This window comes from Ahaetulla prasina, chromosome 7, assembly GCF_028640845.1.
Source record: "Ahaetulla prasina isolate Xishuangbanna chromosome 7, ASM2864084v1, whole genome shotgun sequence".
Taxonomy (NCBI): domain Eukaryota; kingdom Metazoa; phylum Chordata; class Lepidosauria; order Squamata; family Colubridae; genus Ahaetulla; species Ahaetulla prasina.
This window is the reverse complement of record NC_080545.1, coordinates 3,587,513-3,610,324: the sequence shown is the minus strand read 5'-3', so window position 1 is coordinate 3,610,324 and position 22,812 is coordinate 3,587,513. Positions and strand designations below refer to the sequence as shown.

The 22,812-nt window shown below is 43.6% G+C and overlaps 1 protein-coding gene across 1 annotated transcript in view; it reads left to right on the top strand.

Annotated features, from left to right (window-relative positions):
- Positions 1-16,370: 16,370 nt before the first annotated feature.
- Positions 16,371-22,812, top strand: part of LOC131201669 (inositol 1,4,5-trisphosphate receptor type 2-like) — a 57,960-nt gene continuing 51,518 nt past the window's right edge. The window contains exon 1 of the mRNA XM_058189726.1: positions 16,371-17,043. Within this exon, the coding sequence (XP_058045709.1) occupies positions 16,952-17,043 (92 nt within the window). The 5' untranslated portion in view covers positions 16,371-16,951. The remainder of the gene's footprint in view (positions 17,044-22,812) is intronic.

Sequence of the window (22,812 nt, the reverse complement as noted above, 5' to 3'; positions counted from 1 at the left end):
GGTTGCAGGAACTGGGTATGTCTAGTTTAACAAAAAGAAGGACTAGGGGAGACATGATAGCTGTGTTCCAATATCTTAGGGGCTGCCACAAAGAAGAGGGAGTCGGGCTGTTCTCCAAAGCACCTGAGGGTAGAACAAGAAGCAATGGGTGGAAACTGATCAAAGAAAAAAGCAACTTAGAACTAAGGAGAAATTTCCTGACAGTTAGAACAATTAATAAGTGGAACGACTTGCCTGCAGAAGTTGTGAATGCTCCAACACTGGAAATTTTAAAGAAAATGTTGGATAATCATCTGACTGAGATGGTGTAGGGTTTCCTGCCTGGGCAGGGGTTGGACTAGAAGGCCTCCAAGGTCCCTTCCAGCTCTGTTGTTATATATATGAGTTGAAGTCCACAAGTCTTAAAGAGACCAAGGCTGGAGACCCCTGTTGTAGATGACCCTCACTCTGTCAAAGACCTCGGAGTACTCATCTCAAATAGTCTAAGTACCAGAACCTGGAAGAGCAAGGGGAGATGGCTGGTGTGCCCAGAGAGATTGCTCTGCGTGACACTTCCAGCATGTGTGTCATAGATTCGCCATCACAGTCCTCTATTGTTGCTAAGAAAACTACATGGGTTTGTCTGGGATGTTGAGTTGAACCCAAATGGACTGTTGTGACCCAGGCCCAAGTAGCTAGTAGGAAACTCAGTCGGTGTAAAAACAGACCAACTTTATTAGAACAGCTGAGAATTAACTCATTCTCAGCGTAGTCCAAACTAAATCAAAGCAAATTCTTCATAACACAATTTTTCAGTCTTATCACCAATCTTTATCTAATTAGGCAAACTGCCAAAGGCCTTTCAGAAGACACCAATACGAAACAAATGCAACAAGATGAAGCTATCAACATTGTTTTCCAGCAAAGAGCCCAAACGCCGTTGCTGGTCTTTTAAGCCTTATGGGAGGGGCCAATAATCTCTTGGCCTTACTCCTGAGTCATCCTCTTTGCTTGAGCTGCTCTTGCCTCCTGGCAGCTCTTCGCATGCGTGCATTAGGAACAGGCTCCTCCCGTTCCTCTGCCTCACTACTATCAGTCTCTGGAGGCTCTGGAGTCCGCACCTCACTCCCCAATGGCCCTGGCCCCACCTCAGACTCTGATGCAGAGCCCTCATCTGGGCCTTCCCCAGCCTCCAGGACTGGCCCATGTTCTTCCTCAGCCTCATCGCTGTCCGACTCCGTTGCCAGTTCTGCAGGCTGCTGGTGGATTACAACAGGGACTTTTCTGCTGGTGAAGACCTCCGGAGATCCCTTGTCTAATCCTCATGGCTATTTTCTTATTTTTCCCCCCTCAATGTTAACAAGATTCTTCTCCTCCCAAACCCTTTTGAAGCCTGTTTTTGTTGTTGACGGTCGGGAACAGGTCCAGTTTCCTGCTAACGTGGCCAGCGGTTGCAACACATTTTATATTTAGCTAATATATCAAACCAAGAGCGGGATTGGCCTGAACCGAGAACGAAACGTTAAGCTTCTATCTGCCCGTCTGCGGTCAATGGGAAAAGCTGGTTTCTCCCACGCTATTCCAGACATGCCTGCCTAGCCGTAGTTTGGAGAAAAATTTTATTTCGAAGAATATGTTCTTCATCTTCCCTGTTTTAAAAATGACTTTAGGGGATATTACCAGACAGTTGTGAGTGTGAAAAACGGTCATAAGTACCTTTCTTCAATGCCGTTGTAACTTTGAACGGGCACTAAATGAACAGTCAATGATATCTGTATTTAAATAAAGTTAGGGGCAAGTGGAGGGAAGAACTGCCCCCCCAACAGAAAATGTTATATGCAAGACTAAAGTCACATATTTTTTTTTCTCTCTGCAGAGGTTAGGCAAACAGGGCCTTAGCAGAGAAAGGGAAGGGAAGTCTAAAACTCCTTCGAAGAACCTGGCAGGTAGGGCTCAAAGGCAGTGTGAGGTAGACAGAGCAGTAACAGTGTTGGAAGGGACCTTGGAGATCATCTAGTCCAACCCCCCTGCTCAGGCACGAGGGATTCGAACCGCCGAATTGCCGACCTTTCCGATTGACAAGCTCAGCCACCAAGCCACCTAGTCAGGCTGTCAGCCACCTAGTCAGCGGAGGTAGACAGAGCAGAGGTAGACAGGAGGAGGAGACGGGTGTTGTCTAAGTACAGAAGAACATGTTGCTGGAGGCCACCAGACAAGGCGTGGAGCAGAAGAGATCACATCTGGGAGCATTGGAAGAAATATCTTTCTGGGTTCAGTTCCAAGTGGGGGGAGCAGACACTGGATTCATGGAAGTTGCTCGGAGAGAAAGTTTACTGATGAACAGGATCACATGCCTTGGAGATCCTGGGCACAAAAGAATAAGAATAATTTAATTTCTATACCGCCCTTCTCCCGAAGGACTCAGGGCGGTTTCCAGCCAGATAAAAAGACAATAAAACATACAATATACAGTTAAAAACCCATTAAAAAACCTATTCAATTTGGCCCATTAATTAAAATACACACTAAAACCATAAAAACCCAATTAAAATTACTAATAGTTTTATGCTGAAAGGGGCAGAGATGCTGAGAGTGCCTGGGTTTTATACCCTCTGTCGGGCTTTGAATTTGAGCCTGTGTTCTGACTGGTTGTCAGACTCCCATGGGGCCCTGCAGGGGTAACTTTGTAGGTTGTCTATGTTCCAGGCTTGGTTGAGCCTTGCTGGGTGATGATGTAATGAAAGGGCTTTGGGCAATTCCTACTATGGCTCTTTGTTATGTAGAATAGACTGGCCCAGGCCTTAATGGCCCATTGACAAAGGTGGGGGGTGGACTGAGTTTCTGCCTCCCTTTTAGGGAAAATATTCTGCCCTTTTAATATTTCCTAAAATATCTCCTTTTCCTAAGAAAGGGAGGGGGGAGGGTTGCTAACTTCCTACAGGAGAGCCAAAAGTCAGAGGAACTGCCTCCAAGGAGAAGATCCAGGAAGGTCTACCAAGGCAGCCGAAGCCGGAGAAGGAAAGTCAGCAGGAAAAACAAAACTTCAGAAGTTGGCATAACGAATGAGTTCCAGGTGGTTCACAAGTTGGAAAACTGGCCATAAAAACACCAAGAAAAGAAAAATAACCAGGCGTTTTAAAAGTCAGTGGCTACGCTGAGGCGCAGCGAGGTGTTTTATTTTATATGCAAAATAATAAAAAATTAAGTTGCCTTACTAAGTTGCTAGAGTATATATTTGTGCTTGGTTCCTATGGTTGTTTGTGTTTCTTTGTGTCAGGGTGGTTGACTCCTGGCAACAGCCTGAACAAGTCGCGGCAGTTTTCTTGGCAAGAGTTCAGAAGTGGTTTTGTCGTTGGGCCAGTCACTCTTTCTCAGCCCTAGGAAGAAGGCAATGGCAAAGCATGATATATATAGATAGATGATAGATGGATGGATGGATGGATGAATAGCCAGATGGCTAGATAGCTAGATAGATGGATGGATGGATAGATAGATTCATTGACTGATAGATACCAGATAGACAGACAGATAGATAGATATAGATGAATAGATAGATAGATAGATAGATAGATAGATAGATAGATAGATAGATAGATAGATAGATAGATAGATAGATGATGGATGGATAGATAGATAGATAGATAGAAGCTAGATAGATAGATGATCAATAGGTAGATAGGTAGATAGATAGATGATGGATGGACAGATGGACGGATGGATGGATGATAGATGGATAGATAGATAGATAGATGATAGCTAGATAGCTAGATAATCAATAGGTAGATAGGTAGATAGATAGATGATGGATGGACGGATGGATGGATAGATGATAGATGGATAGATAGATAGATAGATGATAGCTAGATAGATAGATAATCAATAGGTAGATAGGTAGATAGATAGATGATGGATGGACGGATGGATGGATAGATGATAGATGGATAGATAGATAGATAGATGATAGCTAGATAGCTAGATAATCAATAGGTAGATAGGTAGATAGATAGATGATGGATGGACGGATGGATGGATAGATGATAGATGGATAGATAGATAGATAGATAGATAGATAGATAGACAGACAGATAGATAGATGATAGCTAGATAGATAGATGATAGACAGACAGACAGACATATGGATGGATAGATACCATAGATAGCAGTGGTGGGTTTCAAAATTTTTTACTACCAGTTCTGTGGGTGTGTCTTGATGGGCATGGTATGGCTTGGTGGGCGTGGCTTGGTGGGCGTGGCAGGGGAAGGATACTGTAAAATCTCCATTCCCTCCCCAGTCCAGGGGAAGGTTACTGCAAAATCCCCATTTCCTCCTGATCAGCTGGGACTTGGGAGGCAGAGAATAGATGATAGATGGATAGATGGATAGTTGGAGATGGAGAGGTGGAGAGAGAGAGTGAGTGAGAGAGAGAGAGAGAGAACTTTGGGCTCAATTACTGTCGTAAGTCGAGGGCTAGCCGTAGAAATATCTTTTTACTGGTGCAACAGTTTGCTCGCTTGTTCAGGTGGCTCTGCTCCGTTGCCTTTCCTGTTAATCTTTAACGTTTAGAAAAAAAAAATTATACCACTGACTCGCTTTCCAGAGAGAAAGTCCTTCTGGGTTTTTGAAAAAGTTGTTTTTTTCCCCTTTTCGCCAAGAAAAACCACATCCAGCAGGGAAGGTCCAGTCTGAGGTCGAACCTCCCGCCAAGGATTTCAAAGAAGAATGACTTATGCACGGGTGAAGTATGATAGTTGTCCTTGTTACCTGTGTAAATAAATCGGCGGTTATAGGCCAGCTTAGACTTAGACTAACTTTATTGTCACTTTGATTGTACACTAATCAGCATACATTAAAACGAAATTTCACTGCGTCAGTGCCTTTGTGAGTTTGAACGGTCACTAAATGAACTGTTGTAAGTTGTGGACTAGCCGTAGTAGGCAACTGAATTACAAAACAAAAATATGGAGGGGGGGGGCTGTTTCCGCTATCTTCCTGAGAGAGAGCCAAAGGACTCTTATTTCGTCAACATATCGTTTTGTTAAGAAATAAACAAAACCGGGAGTGGGGGGGGAGGGACAGAATTAAAAAAAAAAAAGGCTAAGATGGCAGCCAAAATTGTACTGACCCCCACCCCTTTTTAAAGCTGTAGTGTCTCCTCCAGAACCCACAAAGAATGGAAAATGTCTCACAACTCAACGCACAACAGAAAATTTCCACGTCTCCTCCTTTACCTTTGGGCTAATTCGTGCCGTAGAAAACCACCTCTTTGCCAACTCTAGTTAACTTTCATTTACTCCAATTAGCCGTACATTTTTAAAAATTATAGCAACTCCCCAATTTGCATGCTGCATTTTTATGTAGGCGCCGTTGGGGATTCAATCTCAGGCTTCAATCATTTGTTCCTAGGCCAGCCTTCTAGAAAAACCCAACTGCGGTCCTTGACATGCGACCGCATTGGAGCCCGATGCTTCTGCTGCTGAGAGAGGCAGTTGCTAAGCGAATTCGGGCTCCGCGTTACGACTTCTCCAGCCGTCTTTGTTAAAGGAATCACTGCAGCTGTCACCCGGTCGTTAAGTGAATCTGTCCCGCCCCCCCGATTTTTCTGGTCAGAAGGTCGCCAGAGGGGGATCATGTGACTCTGGGAATGCTGCCACCGTCGTAACTATGGATCAGTTGCTAAGCATCTGTATTCTGATCAGGTGACCTCAGGATGCTGCCACCGTCATAAATATGGGTCAGTTGCCAAGCGTTCAAATTCCGATCACGTGTCCACAGGAATGTTTCAATGGTCGTAAGTGTGAAAAAACCGTCCTTAGTCACTTTTTCCAGTGCCGTTCTAGCTTTGAACGGTCGCTAAATGAACTGTTGTATGCCAAGGACTTCCTGCAGCGTAAAGCACGGAGAGATATTTCTCCCCCTCCCCCCGTCTCTAAAAAAATAAAATAAAATAAAATTACAGGATTCTCTTTTGCTGTCTTGGCAAAGGGGAGCCTCTCCTTTCCTTCCAGCTGTGATGGTACATGCGGAGAAGAACAACTCCAGATTTTACAACTGGGTGTGAATGAAATGCCCACGAAAAGACACGCTGTAAAATTCTTTGGAAAGCTTCATCCAGGCCCTTCCGGTTTACAATGGTGTCACTTCGTTCATTCTTGTCGCTCAGAAGCAGAGGTGGCATTCAGCCGGTTCGGACCGCTTCACCTGAATCAGTAGTGGAAATCGCGGGTGGGCTCAGCCACTCACCCCGGCTCCAAACTGTCCTATTTAGGCACGTTTTTGAGGCCAGGTGCATGCGCGGAAGACGCGCGAGTGAGCAAAATGTCAAGGTTCCAGAAAAACCTCTTCTGCATAAAAAAACTCAGAAGCCATTGTTTTTCAGAGTTCTTTACTAGCATGAGGAAACTGGCACACGATGAGTGAAATTCCAAAACTGAATTTCCGGATTCTTTTCCCAGTTATACAAACCCCAAGAGTCCCACCCCCCTGACCCCTTTGATGGTCACATGGTCACATGTTCTCCCAGTTCATTCAAATATCTTCTTGCCACTCTTCCTGCAGATGTGAACACCATCCGACCTTGACCGCTTGAAGAATGTTACCATACCCCTCAGCCCCCCTTCTTCCCCTCAGGGGAAAAATGTGGCAGCGTCTGGAACCCTAAAGTCTAGTATGGTTTCCAGGCCTGACAGAAAACACATGTGCAGATGGCCGTGAGCATGTGAGAAGGTAGCGTGAGCGAGCATACATGCACCGCTCGTGCACTCACTTTTGTGAACCGGTAGGGAAGTTAAGTGAATATGACTCCTGCTGGGAAGAATGAAATCAACATTACTGCTGACCCAACGGGTCACAACGTCCCTCTGAATTCCTTGAACGTCCAACAAATAAGAGTGGGTGAGAAGAAGAGGTTCCTGGAATTGTGGTGGTTGTGTGATCCTAGTAACAATCACAATTTTGGGAACCTTGATTTTATTTATCTACTTATTTATTTATTTGGCTTCGATAAGGAAGTATGGAGGTGAGGGGCCACCTGAGTCAAACTTTGCTTTTTAAAGGAGCCTTCTTCTACGTTTTGGTTCTTCTCACCCATAACTTTACACCTGCTTCACAACCGCTTGCAAGTCACATTTCCTGAAACTGAAGTTGGATCCCTGATCACCTGAGAGATGCTTTACTTGCTGTTATCTTGGAAACAAAAATGGACATTTCCTTCTTTCGGGATATTGTTCAACTTAACAGAACAGAGTAAGAGAGTTGGAAGGGACCTTGGAGGTCTTCTAATCCAACTCCCCGTTCAGGCATAAAACCCTATGCCCAATTCCTCTTTCCTTTATTGAAAGAGTTTTAAAAAACAAAAACATTTTTCCCCCTTTTTCCCCCCTCCCTCCCCAAAAAAAACAAAACACCCCCCTCCCTCCCCCACCCCCCGGCTTCCCGGGTCAATCACAAGGTATTGTTATACATAAACCAAACATAGAATAAAATTTTCCCTTCCAATCCAAATAATCACATCCAAAGCTTTTCATCTCCCAACCCCCTCCCATTACATAAAATAACTTTCTAATTATTCAAAGGCAATCTGATATTTCTTAATCTGATATCTGTTTTGTAGATAATCAATCCATTTTTCCATTCAATTAAATATCTTTCCTGCGTATTGTCTTTTAAAAAGCTGAGATTTTAGCCATCTCAGCCAAATTAATAACTTTCAGTATCCATTCTTCTATTGTAGGTACCTCTTCTTTCTTCCAGTATTGTCCAATCAACAGTCTTGCTGCTGTTATTAAATTCAGAATCAATTTAGTCTCAATCCCTGTACAATCCGTTATAATTCCCAAAAGGAAAAATTGTGGCAGGAACTTTATCTTCTTCTTCAGTACATTTTGAATAATCCACCAAATTCTTATCCAAAAGACCTTAATTTTCTTGCAAGTCCACCAAATATGAAAATATGTAGCGTCATCACAATCACACCTCCAACATTTCGCTTGGATATTAGGATACATACATGATAATTTTTTGGGATCTAAGTGCCATCTATAAAACATCTTATAAAAATTTTCCCTTAAATTCTGTGCTTGTGTAAACTTAACATTTCTAACCCAAATTTTCTCCCATGTTTCCAACATTATTGGTCCAATTCCTCTTTCCTTGATTAGTTTCCCATCTGTTGCTTTTTCTTCTGCCTTCAGGTGAAGATAATTAAGAATACAACAGCCTTTTACGTATTTCTTCTAAATTAAGATAAATATTAACAGAATAACAGAGTTGGAAGGGGCCTTTGAGGACCCCAGCCCAAGCAGTAGACCCTACACCATTTCTGACAGATGGCAGTCCAGTCTCTTCCAGTCACGAAGCTCCCACAACTTCTGAAGACAACTTCTGTCCAATCGGTTGATTGTTCTCACTGTCAGAAAATTCATCCTTATTTCTAGGTTGAATCTCTCCTTGGTCAGTTTCCATCCATTATTCCTTGTCTGGCCTTCAGGTGCTTTGGAGAATAGCTTGACCCCCTCCTCTCTGGGGCAGCCCCTCAAATATTGGAAGACTGCTCTCATGTCTCCCCTGATCCTTGTCTTCACTAGACTAGACATACCCCATTCCTGCAACCATTCTTCATATGTCTCCAGTCCCCTCATCATCTTGGTTGCTCTTCTCTGCACCCTTTCTAGAGTCTTAACATCTTCTTTTCTATCATGGTGAGCAAAACTGGATGCAATGATGGATATACAGAAGCTGGAATTTTGTACTATTGGGTCCCACAACCTTAGATTAATAGAGTTGGACGGGATCTTGGAGATCTTCTAGTCTATCCACCTCAAAACGCCTCTTCAGGCCAAGAATCCTCATACCGTCGCTGACAAATGGCTGTCTAACCTTGTTTGAAATCTTTGATGGAGCATCCAGGACACCAGGAGGCAGGCTATTCCACTGTTTAATATGTTTACAGTCAGGAAATTCCTCTTTATTTATAGAATATAATTTATTGGCCAAGTGTGATTGGACACACAAGGAATTTGTCTTGGTGCATATGCTCTCAGTGTACATAAAAGAAAAGATACGTTCATCAAGGTACAACATTTACAACACAATTGATGATCAATATATCAATATAAATCATAAGGATTGCCAGCAACAAGTTATAGTCATACAGTCATAAGTGGAAAGAGATTGGTGATGGGAACTATGAAACGATTAATAGTAGTGCAGATTCAGTAAATAGTCTGACAGTGTTGAGGGAATTATTTGTTTAGCAGAGTGATGGCCTTCGGGAAAAAACTGTTCTTGTGTCTAGTTGTTCTGGTGTGCAGTGCTCTATAGCGTCGTTTTGAGGGTAGGAGTTGAAACAGTTTATGTCCAGGATGCGAGGGATCTGCAAATATTTTCACGGCTCTCTTCTTGATTCGTGCAGTATACAGGTCCTCAATGGAAGGCAAGTTGGTAGCAATTATTTTTTCTGCAGTTCTAATTATCCTCTGAAGTCTGTGTTTTTCTTGTTGGGTTGCAGAACCGAACCAGACAGTTATAGAGGTGCAAATGACAGACTCAATAATTCCTCTGTAGAACTGGATCAGCAGCTCCTTGGGCAGTTTGAGCTTACTGAGTTGGCGCAGAAAGAACATTCTTTGTTGTCCTTTTTTAATGATGTTTTGATGTTAGCTGTCCATTTGAGATCTTGCATATGATAGAACCCAGAAATTTGAAGGTTTCTACTGTTGATACTGTGTTGACAAGTATTGTGAGAGGTGGAAGTAGGGAAGGGTTTTACCTAAAATCTACCACCATTTCTACGGTTTTGAGTGTGTTCAGTTCCAGATTGTTTTGGTTGCACCACAAGGCTAGTCGTTTGACCTCTCGTCTATATGCGGATTCGTCATTGTCTCGAATGAGACCAATCACTGTTGTGTCATCTGCGAACTTCAGTAGCTTAACAAATGGATCATTGGAGATGCAGTCATTGGTATACAGAGAGAAGAGAAGTGGGGAGAGCACACAGCCTTGGGGGGGCCCTGTGCTAATTGTACAGGTATTTGATGTGATCTTGCTTAGCTTCACCTGCTGCTTCCTGTTTGTTAGGAAGCTTGTGATCCACTTACAAGTCTGTTCCGGTACCTGTAGCTGGTTTAGCTTAGTTAGAAGAATGTCTGGAATGATGGTATTGAATGCTGAACTAAAGTCTACAAAGAGGACCCTTGCATAGGTCTTTGGAGACTCAAGATGTTGTAGGATGTAGTGCAGAGCCATATTAACAGCATCATCTGTTGATCTATTTGCTCGGTATGCAAATTGCAAGGGGTCTAAAAGCGGATTCGTGATGGTTTTCAGGTAGGAAAGCACTAGCCTTTCAAAGGTTTTCATGACTACAGATGTTAGAGCAACTGGTCTGTAGTCATTCAGTTCCTTGATGGTGGGCTTCTTCGGCACTGGGATGATGGTAGAGCGTTTGAAGCAAGAAGGAACATAGCACATCTCTAGTGATTTATTGAAAATATGGGTGAAGATGGGGCCAATTGGTCAGCACAGACTTTTAAGCAAGAAGGAGTTATCTTGTCTGGGCCTGGAGCTTTTCCTGGCTTTTGTCTGTGAAATAGGTCCTGCACTTCCTTTTCTGTGATCACTAGGGGTTGTGAACCCAATGAAATGGGGTCAGTTGTAGGAGGCTTGGCTGTTGTTGCTGTGTCTGAGATGGGGGTTGTGGAGATAGGTGGCTGTAGTTTCCTTTCAAACCTGCAGTAAAACTCATTCAGGTCATCTGCCAGTTGTTGATTACCTTCAGCCTGGGAAGGAGGTTTGCCATAGCCGGTGATATTTTTAAGAGTTTTCCACATGTTTGCTGGTTCATTTGCTGAAAATTGATTCTTTAGCTTTTCAGAGTAGCTTCTTTTTGCTGCTCTTATCTCCCTTGTTAGTGCATTTCTGGCCTGATTGTACAGCATTTTATCACCTTTTCTGTAGGCTTCCTCTTTGGAATGTCGTAGCTGCTTAAGTTTAGGTGTAAACCAAGGTTTGTTGTTACTGTGTATTCGCAAGTTCCTTGTAGGTACACATAGGTCTTCACAGAAGCTGACATATGATGTTACAGTATCTGTGAGTTCATCCAGGTCTGCAGAGGTATCTTTAAAAATATTCCAATCAGTGCAGTCAAAACATGCCTGTAGCTTTAATTCTGATTCCTCCGTCCAGGTTTTCACTGATTTAATTATTGGTTTTATGGCTTTAAGTCTTTGCCTGTAAGCAGGTACAAGGTGAATCATGCAATGATCAGAGTGTCCTACAGCTGCACGTGGTAAAGACCGATAGGCATCTTTTAGTGTTGTGTAGCAGTGGTCTAGAGTATTCTTGCCTCTGGTGGGACAATTGACATGCTGAAAGTATTTTGGTAGTTCTTTCCTTAAGTTTGCCTTGTTTAGATCTCCCAAAACAATGGCCAGTGAATCAGGGTGTTTGGCTTCAGCCTCCATGATTTGGTCAGCTAGAGTTCGTAATGCCTCGTTTACACAGGCTTGTGGTGGGACATAAACAGCAATTAGAAGAAATGAGGAAAATTCACGAGGCGAATAGTAAGGTTTGCAATTGATAATTAGAGTCTCTAAATTGTTGTCACAGAATTTGTAAATTATGTTAAAATCTTGACACCAGGTTGAATTAATATATAGGCATAAGCCTCCTCCTTTCTTTTTACCAGATGTTTCTGGAACCCTGTCTGATCGTTCAATTTGAAATCCTGGAATGTTCAGGCTGCTATTTTCAATGGATTCATTTAACCAGGTTTCAGAGAAGCATAGGACTGCTGAATTGCGAAAATCAGAATAGTATTTGTTTAAGAGGAGTATTTCATCCATCTTATTTGCAAGTGAGCGTATATTTGTTAGGAAAATTGAAGGCAGAGGAGTTTTAGTGCGAGTTCTTAGCTTGATTAAGATCCCAGATCTTAGTGTGGGTCTTCTTCTGTAAAGCTACCGTAGATTTGGTTCTTCTCATGCTTTGAGCGCTCTAGATAATGAATCCACATTTACCTCCCTCTGCCAACCCTTGAAGTACTGCGGGATTGCTATTATATCTCGTCTTCATCTTCTCTCCTTTAGGCTAAATATACCCAGTTCTTTTAACTGTTCTTCATCGAATTCCTGAATTCGAATTGATTTCTCCTCCAGGTTTTCCATCCATGGTACTTTCCCCCTCCTCTGGTTGAAGACAATCCTCTTGAAATCTAGAACATTACTCTACTTATCTTGAGTTCTCCCTCTCTGCATTAAGGCAAATGCTAGGCTACGCTCTTCCAAAGCTCTTCCGACTTCTACTTCTTGAACCCAGCCTCGTCTCAGCTAGAAGCTGATCAGGGTGGGGTCTACTTATCTTTACTACCAGTTCACATTGTGCCTACACGCTCTTCTGTGCATGCACAGATCGCTTATGATGACATCCGGGTAAGTGGGCAGAGCCTCCCACCAGTTTTACGTCTGGTTCTTGTGAATCGGTCCGAACCAGAGACAACCCACCACTGGTGCTGATCTTCCTAATTTTTCTTTTCCACCTTTGGAATGATGAAGTTGTCTCCAAGGGAAGTCAAGAACCCGCTGGCTCTCCGTTGCTCACAGACTTTGACTTCCCAATTCATGTTGAGATAGTTCAAGTCTTCGTACTATGTTTCTAGGCGCCTCAACCATCTGATTCGGGAAGATTTTTCATCCCTATGTTCTGCTTAATTTCATGGCTTGTACTACAACATACCACTTTGGTGTAGTGCAGTGGTGAAATGTAAAATTTGTTACTACCAGTTCTGTGGCCGTGGCTTGGTGGGGGAGGGGTAATGTAACTGGGTGGGCGTGGCCACCTTTTTTTTTTTAACTTTTAGAAGCATTTTTTCTACAACCTCTTTGGCCGAAGAGGTTGTAAAAAATGCTTTTAAAAGGCTCTGACGATCCCAGCTGAGTTGCCTGATCGCCAGAACCCTTTAAAAGCATTTTTTTACAACCTCTTCGGCCGAAGAGCTTGTAGAAAAAAATGCTTTTAAAGGGTTCTGATGATCCCAGCTGAGCCGCCTGATCATCAGGGGCTTTTTTTATTTATTTATTTTTAAAAGCATTTTTTCAGCCGAAGAAAAAAATGCTTTTAAAAGTAAAAAAAAAAAAAAACCACCTCTGATGATCGCTTAATTTTTAAATTAAATTATTTTTTTAATTTTTAAATTAAATTAAATTTAAATTAATTTTTAATTTTTAAATTAAATTAAATTAAATTAAATTAATTTTTTTTAATTTTTAAACTTTTTGAATTTTAATAATTGTAATTGGGGTATTTTTATGAATTTTATGGGTCAAATTTGACGGTTTTAAATTTTCGGCCATTTATAGAATATGTTATTTTAACTTTTGTCTTAATTTGTATATTGTACTGTTTTTATTCTGGCTGTACACCGCCCTGAGTCCTTCGGGAGAAGGGCGGTATAAAAATCTAAATAATAAATAAATAATAAATAAAATAAATAAATCGCGCGGCTCAGCTGGGCATGGGTGGAGGGGCAGGGATTTTTGCTACTGGTTCTCCGAACCACCTGCCGCCATCGCTACCGGATCGGGCAATCCGGTCCGAACCGGGAGCCAGGAGCCAGGAGCCAGTGAGTCCTACTTTAGGCATGAAAGCTGGCTGGTTGACCTTGCGCCAGTCACTGGAAGAGGGTGAGTTCTAGTCCCACTTTAGGCATAAAATTTGTCCGTGTGTCTTTGGGCCGGTCACCAGGCGAGAGTGAGTTCTAGTCCCACCTTAGACATGAAAGCCGGCTGACTGACCTTGGGCCAGTCACTCTCTCTCTAATTTAGCTATCGTTGTGGGAAAAATAGGAGGAGAAAGTTGTGTTGGAGATGTTCGCTGCCTTCAGTTATTTGTAAATTTCTAGGTTCTATCATATCGCAAGATCTAAAATGGACACCTGACATCAAAAACGTCATCAAGAAAGGACAACAAAGAATGTTCTTTCTGCGCCAACTCAGGAAGCTCAAACTGCCCAAGGAGCTGCTGATTCAGTTCTACAGAGGAATTATTGAGTCTGTCATTTGCACCTCTATAACTGTCTGGTTCGGTTCTGCAACCCAACAAGAAAAACACAGACTTCAGAGGATAATTAGAACTGCAGAAAAAATAATTGCTACCAACCTGCCTTCCATTGAGGACCTGTATACTGCACGAATCAAGAAGAGGGCCGTGAAAATATTTGCAGATCCCTCGCATCCTGGACATAAACTGTTTCAACCCCTACCCTCAAAACGACGCTATAGAGCACTGCACACCAGAACAACTAGACACAAGAACAGTTTTTTCCCGAAGGCCATCACTCTGCTAAACAAATAATTCCCTCAACACTGTCAAACTATTTACTGAATCTGCACTACTATTAATCTTCTCATCGTTCCCATCACCAATCTCTTTCCACTTATGACTGTATGACTATAATTTGTTGCTGGCAATCCTTATGATTTATATTGATATATTGACCATCATTTGTGTTGTAAATGTTGTACCTTGATGAAGGTATTTTTTCTTTTATGTACACTGAGAGCATATGCACCAAGACAAATTCCTTGTGTGTCCAATCACACTTGGCCAATAAAAAAAAAAATTCTATTATCAATCTCTTATTTGCTCACTGTCCTCGTCTCCCTGCCCAGAATTCAAATTCTCCTACTTTGTTCCCTGCACAATCCTTCCTTATTACGGTCCCATTTTGCATGGATAGAAGTAAGACTGGTAACTTGATGTGCTGTTGCCTCTGAAGGTTGCACATTCTCTGCCTTGATAGAACAACAGAGTTGGAAGGAACCTCAGAGGTCTTCTAGTCCAGCCCCTGTTCAGGCAGGAAACCGTATCTATACCATTCCAGACAAATGGCTGTCCAGTCTTTTCTTCAAAATTTCCAGTATCGGAGCACCCACAACTTCTGGTGTCAAGCTGTTCCACTGGTTAATTGTTCTCACTGTCAGGAAATTCCTCCTTAATTCCAGGTTGCTTCTCTCTTTCATTAGTTTCCATCCATTGCTTCTTGTCTTGCCTTCAGGGGCTTTGGAAAATAGGTCGACCCACCATCTTCTTTGGGGCAGCCCCTCAAATATTGGAAACCCTGCTATCATGCCCCCCCAGTCCTTCTTTTCTAGACTAGACATACCCAATTCCTGCAACTATTCTTCATATGTTTTATTCTCCAACCCCCTAATCCTCTTTGTTGCTCTTCTGTGCACTGTTTCCAAATACTTCATTCACAGTATTTGCTTTTATTTATGTACACTGAGAGCATATGCATCAAAGACAAATTCCTTGTGTGTCCAATAACAGTTGGCCAAACTCTTCTCTCCTCTCCTCTCCTCTCCTCTTCCATTCCATTCCATTCCAATATTATTCTCTTCTCTTCTCTTCTCTTCTCTTCTCTTCTCTTCTCTTCTCTTCTCTTCTCTTTTCTCTTCCCTTCCCTTCCCTTCCCTTCCATTCCATTCCATTCCATTCCAATATTATTCTCTTCTCTTCTCTTCTCTTCTCTTCTCTTCTCTTCTCTTCTCTTCTCTTCTCTTCTCTTCTCTTCTCTTCTCTTCTCTTCTCTTCTCTTCTCTTCTCTTCTCTTCTCTTCTCTTCCCTTCCCTTCCCTTCCCTTCCCTTCCATTCCATTCCATTCCATTCCATTCTCTCTTCTCTTCTCTTCTCTTCTCTTCTCTTCTCTTCTCTTCTCTTCTCTTCTCTTCCATTCCATTCCATTCCATTCCATTCCATTCCATTCCATTCCATTCCAATATTATTCTCTTCTCTTCTCTTCTCTTCTCTTCTCTTCTCTTCTCTTCTCTTCTCTTCTCTTCTCTTCTCTTCCTCTCCTCTCCTCCCCACCCTTCCCTTCCCTTCCCTTCCCTTCCCTTCCCTTCCCTTCCCTATTCTATTCTATTCTATTCTATTCTATTCTATTCTATTCTATTCTATTCTATTCTATTCTATTCTATTCATTAAAGTATCAAGAATTATGGGTTGGCCAATGAATCAATATATTAAGGTATCAATAATTTATCAGTTGGCCAACGGAATCAATATATTAAGCTATTGAGAATTATGGGTTGGCCAATGCAAAGGGGTGTGTATGTGTGTGTGCAGAAACCTGGAACGCAAGTCCAGAAAAACAGATTCCCATCCTCTCCGCTTCCCCATCCCCCGTCCCGCAGGAGGAGACCTCCCCTCCCCTCCCCTCCGGTCCGCCCCCCTCCCCGCCCGCATCCTCCCTTCTTCCTCGATCTCTCGTGGGGCCGCCCCCACTTCCTTTCCGACGCCTGCGATTGGTCGGGGAGGGCGGGGGGGGGGAGGGCAGGAAAGCCCCTCCCTCCAGCAGCTTCAATGGGGAAAAGTCGCTCGCAAGACTTTCAGTTTGTCTGCGGAGGAAACCGGGGCGCCGTCCAAGGGAGGGGAACTGGAAGCCCGAAGCCCGAAGCCCGAGAGAGGCTGCAGAGAGAGAAAGAGAGAAAGAGAGAGAGAAAGAGAGAGATAGAGGGAGGGAGAGAAAGAGAGAAAGAGAGAGAGAAAGAGAGAGAGAGAGGGAGGGAGAGAAAGAAAGAGAGAGAGAGAGAAAGAGAGAGAGAGAGGGAGGGAGAGAAAGAAAGAGAGAGAGAGAGAAAGAGAAAGAGAGAGGGGAGGGAGGATCGCAAAAAAGGGCAGCCAAGGAGAAAGGAGAGAAGGTGGAACCGGAGTGGCTTCGGATTAACAGAGAGTCCGGAATAGGATTTGCAAAGCAGACGTGGGTGGTTGGTTTTTGGTTTTTTTTTGACAGCCGGCAAAAGCCCAGCTGGGGCATCTCTTGGCTCCTCTTGGCCACGGGGGGGAGGGGGTTTTTTTCCTCCTCACCTGTGCTGCCTTACCTGGAGCCCCTTTGGGTGAGGGTGGGGGGGTCAGGAGGAAGAGGAGGAGGAGGAGGAAAGGAAGAAGCAGAGGAAGAAAAAAAAATGAGCCAGCATGTCTGATAAAATGTCCAGCTTTCTCTACATCGGGGATGTGGTCTCGCTTTACGCCGAGGGCTCGGTCAACGGCTTCATCAGCACCTTGGGGTAGGTAAGACGCGGAGTAGGTGAGGGTGGGTGGTGGGTGGGGGCCCCGATCCTCCGCTCGCTTTCGGTTCTGGCAGCCGGGGCCTGCCAAGAGGAAGAGCGGATAAGGGCACCCGCGTGCCTACCGTCCCTGTCCTAATATTCCCCTTTTTTCCCTCCCCCACTTACTCTTTTCCTGTATCCAAATTATGTTTCTACTTTGACCTCTTATCTGATTATATTGATTGACAAAAACGAATAAAGAAAATAAAAGCGCCCCGTACAGGAAACAAGAGCCGGGGCCGTCCAAAAACAGCGGGTCGCTAAACGAGGCGCGGGTAGGAAACGTCGCAAGACCTCCACGCCCTCTCTTCCAGCTGCTCCGCTGGACAGTTGGCCCAGTGGAACGACTTGCCTCCAGAATTCGTGGGGAATGTTCCCCAACTTTGGAGTTTTGTTTTTTTTAAATAAAACCAGATCAGACAAGCCTCGGTTGGTCCGGAAGGGTGTATAGAAGGGTGGTGGTCTCCTGGTTGAGTAGAGGGTCGGACTAGAAGACCTCTAAGGGTCCCTTCCGTTCTTTTCTTAGGGACCCTCCGGGAGGAGCCCCCGTCCTCTGCAAATCTGGCAGCGCTTGGCTTAGCTCCGGCTTGACAGCATCTCCCCTCCACGTGCGCGCGGGGCGGAGGGGGGTGGGGGACAGCTGGGGTGCCCAGATCAAAGCCCCCAATTGGGCTCGGCAGGCTTCCCGTCCCGGCTCTCCCCCCCCGTCCCCCAACGCCCCCGTCCCGTGGAATCGAAGGGGTTCCGGGTGCTGAGTCAGGGAGATCCCCTGCAAAAGGTTATGGCCATGCGGGTTACGACTTTCTGCCCAGAGGTGGCATCGCGAGGCAGGAAGTTCCGCAGGCTCTTTCGGCTCTGGTCTGCTGCCCACCTGGCCCAGCAGCTGGGAGGCAGGTGGGGAGCCGCAGCTCCCTTGACTGTGGGTCCTTCTTGATGGATGCTTGTTTGGGTGGGTGGGGGGGGGGGAAGGGGGCTTAGACCGAAGAGAAGGGCAGGCAGGACAAGACGCATCCTTCAAGCCAGAGCCAGCCTAAAGAACTAAGGACAGATTTTCTGGAAATTTCCTGCTCTCTGGGCTTGGTGCTTTTCTTTTTTTTTTCTTTAAAGTTTTTTTTTATTAATAATTCAAATTTAAAAACAATGGACGTGGTTTGACATCTCTGGTTTCTAACATTTCCGTCTAATTCTGATTAGTGATATTGTTTCCTGATTGCTTATTTGTAGCCTATGACTATTATTAAGTGTTGTATCATTTAAGTGTTAAATTTGTACCCTATGACTATCTTTAAGTGTTGTAAATGTTGTACCTTATGATTCTTGACGAACGTATCTTTTCTTTTATGTACACTGAGAGCATATGCACCAAGACAAATTCCTTGTGTGTCCACTCACACTTGGCCAATAAAAATAATCTATTCTATTCTATTCTATTCTATTCTATTCTATTCTATTCTATTCTATTCTATTCTATTCTATTCTATTCTATTCAAGTTAATATGTAGTACATTCCTCAATCTATATACAAATTTACATATATCTTACTTCATTACATGTCAAGTATACAACATAATTCCTCCTAAAAAGCTATATCTGTATCTACTAAACGTATATCTCACTCACAAGTTTAATATATATTTCTCTCTCTCTCTCTCTCTTTATATATATATATATATATATATATATATATATATATATATATATATATATATATATATATATATATATATATATATATATATATATATATATATATATATATATATATATATATATTTGTTTTCTGAGGTTTTCACGGTGTTTGTATGTAGGTCTTTGGTTGTTGGGTTTTCTCCCGTGTAAAATTGGAAATGTCTTGGCAACGTTTCGACGAAGTCTCATTCGTCATCTTCAGGCTTCAGCTTCGTGCTTCTGGGAGCAATGTGTGATCGCAGCTGTTTCTTCCTTTTAACTGCTAGTGGGGGTTTGAACTGATTAGGTGGGAGCTTGGCTGTGCTCTGATTGGATGGAGGTTTTTTTTTGTGCTCTGATTGGCTGGGGGTTGTCCTGTTTGGGTGGGGGCTTGGTTGTGCTCAATTTAGTCTGTGTTGCAGGGGGATTTGAGCTGGTGAGCTGCATAGCTGTTGTTTGGCTTTGTGGTGGTGCTACATCTTCATAGTGGGTGTCAGTCTGCTGCATGTATGGATTGGAGGGGTTTGAAATGGCTAATGTTGCAGCTGCGGTCTGGCTTCTGGTCCTTGGTCGTGCTTCATGATCAGTGTGGGTTTGGGTCTGCTTTCTGGGTGGATGTGCGGTGGTGAAGCCATTAAGATAGAAAAATGCCCACACAGCATGAACAAACAAGATGATACCTCCCGCCTACCAGCCATTTGGAAACCCGCCCTTATTGACAAATGAGTCCCTAACACGAGGAATGACACCAGACCCACACTCACGAGGTCCACACAGGATGTCACCACATATATATATATATATATATAAGGGACGCGGTGGCTCAGGAGCTAGGACGTTGAGCTTGTCGATCGAAAGGTCAGCAGCTCAGCGGTTCGAATCCCTAGTGCTGCCGGGGTGAGCTCCGTTCCATGCGCCTTTGGCGTTGAGTCATGCCGGCCACATGACCACAGAGACGTCTTTGGACAGCGCTGGCTCTTCGGCTTTGAAACGGAGATGAGCACCGCCCCCTAGAATTGGGAACGACTAGCATGTATATGCGAGGGGAACCTTTACCTTTATACATATATATATATGTGATGTATATGTGTGTGTGTGTGTGTGTGTGTGTACACACACACACACACACACACACACACACATACATATACATATACATTTCCAGACATTCACTACATGTTTTTCTTGGCATTCTTCCTCTTGTTTAACCATTCATAAAATTTAGTCCAGGTTTCATAGTACATTGATTCACTTTTATTTTTGAGTTCTAAGGCAAGTCTGTCCATTTCTGTACAACTGAGGATTTTACAAAATATTTCTTCCTCTGAAGGTGTTTCTTTACTCTTCCATTCCTGAGCAAATGCTATTCTTGCAGCTGTTAATATATGTAATATTAAATAGGTTACATTTTTTATTATATTTCCCGTTGATCGTTCCCAATGAGAAAAATTCTGGTTTGGCTTCTGTTTTAACCGTGAGAATCTCTTCTAGTCAACTCTTTATTTGATGGCAAAAGCTTTTTGTTTCTGAGCACTCTCACCACATATGGTAACAGGACCCTGAGGCCAGGCTTGGAGGTTGCCTTGCAGGCGTCTCATTAGCCAACTAAGTACTAGGAGGGAATGAGATGTGTGTGTGCAGGGAGGAGGAGGAAGAGGAAGAAGAAGAAGAGGAGGAGGAAGAGGAGGAAGAGGAGGAGGATTGTGGGGTCCTTGGTGCTCTCTGAGCTTGGTTGTTTTCTTGCAGAGGTCTCATTAGCCAACTAAGTAACACTATCAGTGCTAGGAGGGAATGAGGTGTGTGTGTGCAGGGAGGAGGAGGAGGAGGAGGAGGAGGAGGAGGAGGAGGAAGATGGGGTCCTTGGTGTCCTCTGAGCTGAGGGGCTGCCACAGAGAGGAAGGGGCCAACCTATTTCCAAATCACCTCAAGGCCAGACAAGGAACACTGGATGGAAGCTGATCAAAGAGAGATTCAACTTAGAAATAAGGAGAAATTTCCTGACAGAACAATTAATCAGGGGAACATCTTGCCACCAGAATTTGTGGGTGAGCCAACACTGGAGGCTTTCAAGAAGAAATTGGACTGCCATCTGTCAGAAACGGTGTAGGGTCTCCTGTTTGGGTGGGGGTTGGACTAGATGACCCCCAAGGTCCCTTCCAACTCTTTTAATCTGTTAAGTATCTGTTAATCCACAAAGCAAGATGCCCGGTTCCAATGTGAAGTGCCATTTGTCTGAAATGGTACAGGGTTTCCTGCTTGAGCAGGGGGTTGGACTAGAATAATAATAATAATTAATCATAATCATAATCATAATCATAATCATAATCATAATCATAATCATAATCATAATCATAATCATAATAATATTTTAATTTGTATACCGCCCTTCTCCCGAAGGACTCAGGACGGTGCACAGCCAGAATAAAATACACAAGCTACACATATAATACTAACAACAACCCTTAAAAAACTTATTCGAATGGCCACATTGAAATAAAATATCTCCCTATAAAATTTACAAAAATTTAAAACCCCTAAAATCGATTTAAAATTTTAAAAATTCAAGCCAGTCCAGCAAGACGGAATAAATAAGTTTTAAGTTCGTGGCGAAAGGTCCTTCAAGGTCCCTTCCAGCTCTCTGTTTCTATGAACTTGGTCCGGGAGGGGGGGAGAGTTAGAGTCGAAAGACTCCCAGTATTGGGCTCAATTGTGGTCGTAAGTCAAAGACTACCTGCAGAGGATGGATTTCCGCTCCCCCATCTAAGTAACCAAGTGATCAGTCATAATATTGTGACTTGTAAGTGGGAACAAACCTCAGGTTTCTCTTAAAAAGAGACTTTCTTCTCTTCTAAAATACGTCCTTTGTCTTCCCTCCCAGCTTTCAAACCAGTCTTGGAGGGATCCACAGGAGGCTATTTAAAGATTGGACCCGCAGAATCAGAAGGGACCTCGGAGGTCTTCTAGTCTAATCCCCTGCTCAGGCAGGAAACCCTCTATCACTTGGTTGTCCAATCTCTTCTTAAAAACTTCTAGTGTTGAAGCACCCACAACTTTGGCTTTGAGAAATCCTGCTCTGGCAGGATTAAAATAATTATTAAAAAAAAAAGAAGAATTAATTTAAAAAAAAAATTACTCCCCCGATCTCTTCCAGCTGTTTAGTCTCCAGAACGGCAAGTTTGGGCTGTCCTGTCTCAAGAGAGTGGCTTTGCAAAGGGTCGGTGTGTGGTGTGTGGTGTGTTTGTGCGGCACAACAGCCTGTGAAAGGTCCCACTTGGACACAAGCCGCCTGTCGCCGCTTTATGATGCGATTAATCGGAGTTATCAGAGTGAAAATCTGGTTGAAGGGGAAAAACCAATTTCAGGGGGTGAGTCATTGCAGTATGAGAACGGCTGTGTAGCTTCGCATGTTGTGTGGTGGTGTCAGTCGGTGCACTGGATTGCAATTTGTGATAAGCTCCTATTTTTCCTTCCCCCCCCACAATTCTGCTGGAGCAAGAGTGAGCTAGCCAGCTTTATTTAGCCAGCATGGAAATTAACCCTTTTCATTTGCTTCCAGCCAGGAGGAAGGTAGCTAATTAATTAAGCTATGGTTGCTTTCTCGATGGAGGAGAGATCTGGGCCTCACACACGGCCACGTTTGAGCCTAAAATTTTGGTCACGAAGCAAGACAGTTGTTAAGGGAGCTCTCTGCCCCAGTTGTTAAGGGAAACACTGCCGTCACTAAGTTAGTAACACAGTTGTTAAATGAATCTGGCTTTCCCGTTGACTTTGCTCGGCAGAAAGTCAGAACAGGGGATCACGTGACCAAAGGGTGAAATCCAAAAATTTTTTCCCTACTGGTTCTGTGGGCGTGGCTTGGTGGGTGTGGCAGGGGAAGGATACTGCAAAATCTCCATTCCCACCCCACTCCAGAGGAAGGATATTGCAAAATCTCCATTCCCACCCCACTCCAGGGGAAGGATATTGCAAGATCTCCATTCCCTCCCCACTCCAGGGGAAGGATACTGCAAAATCTCCATTCCCACCCCACTCCAGGGGAAGGATACTGCAAAATCTCCA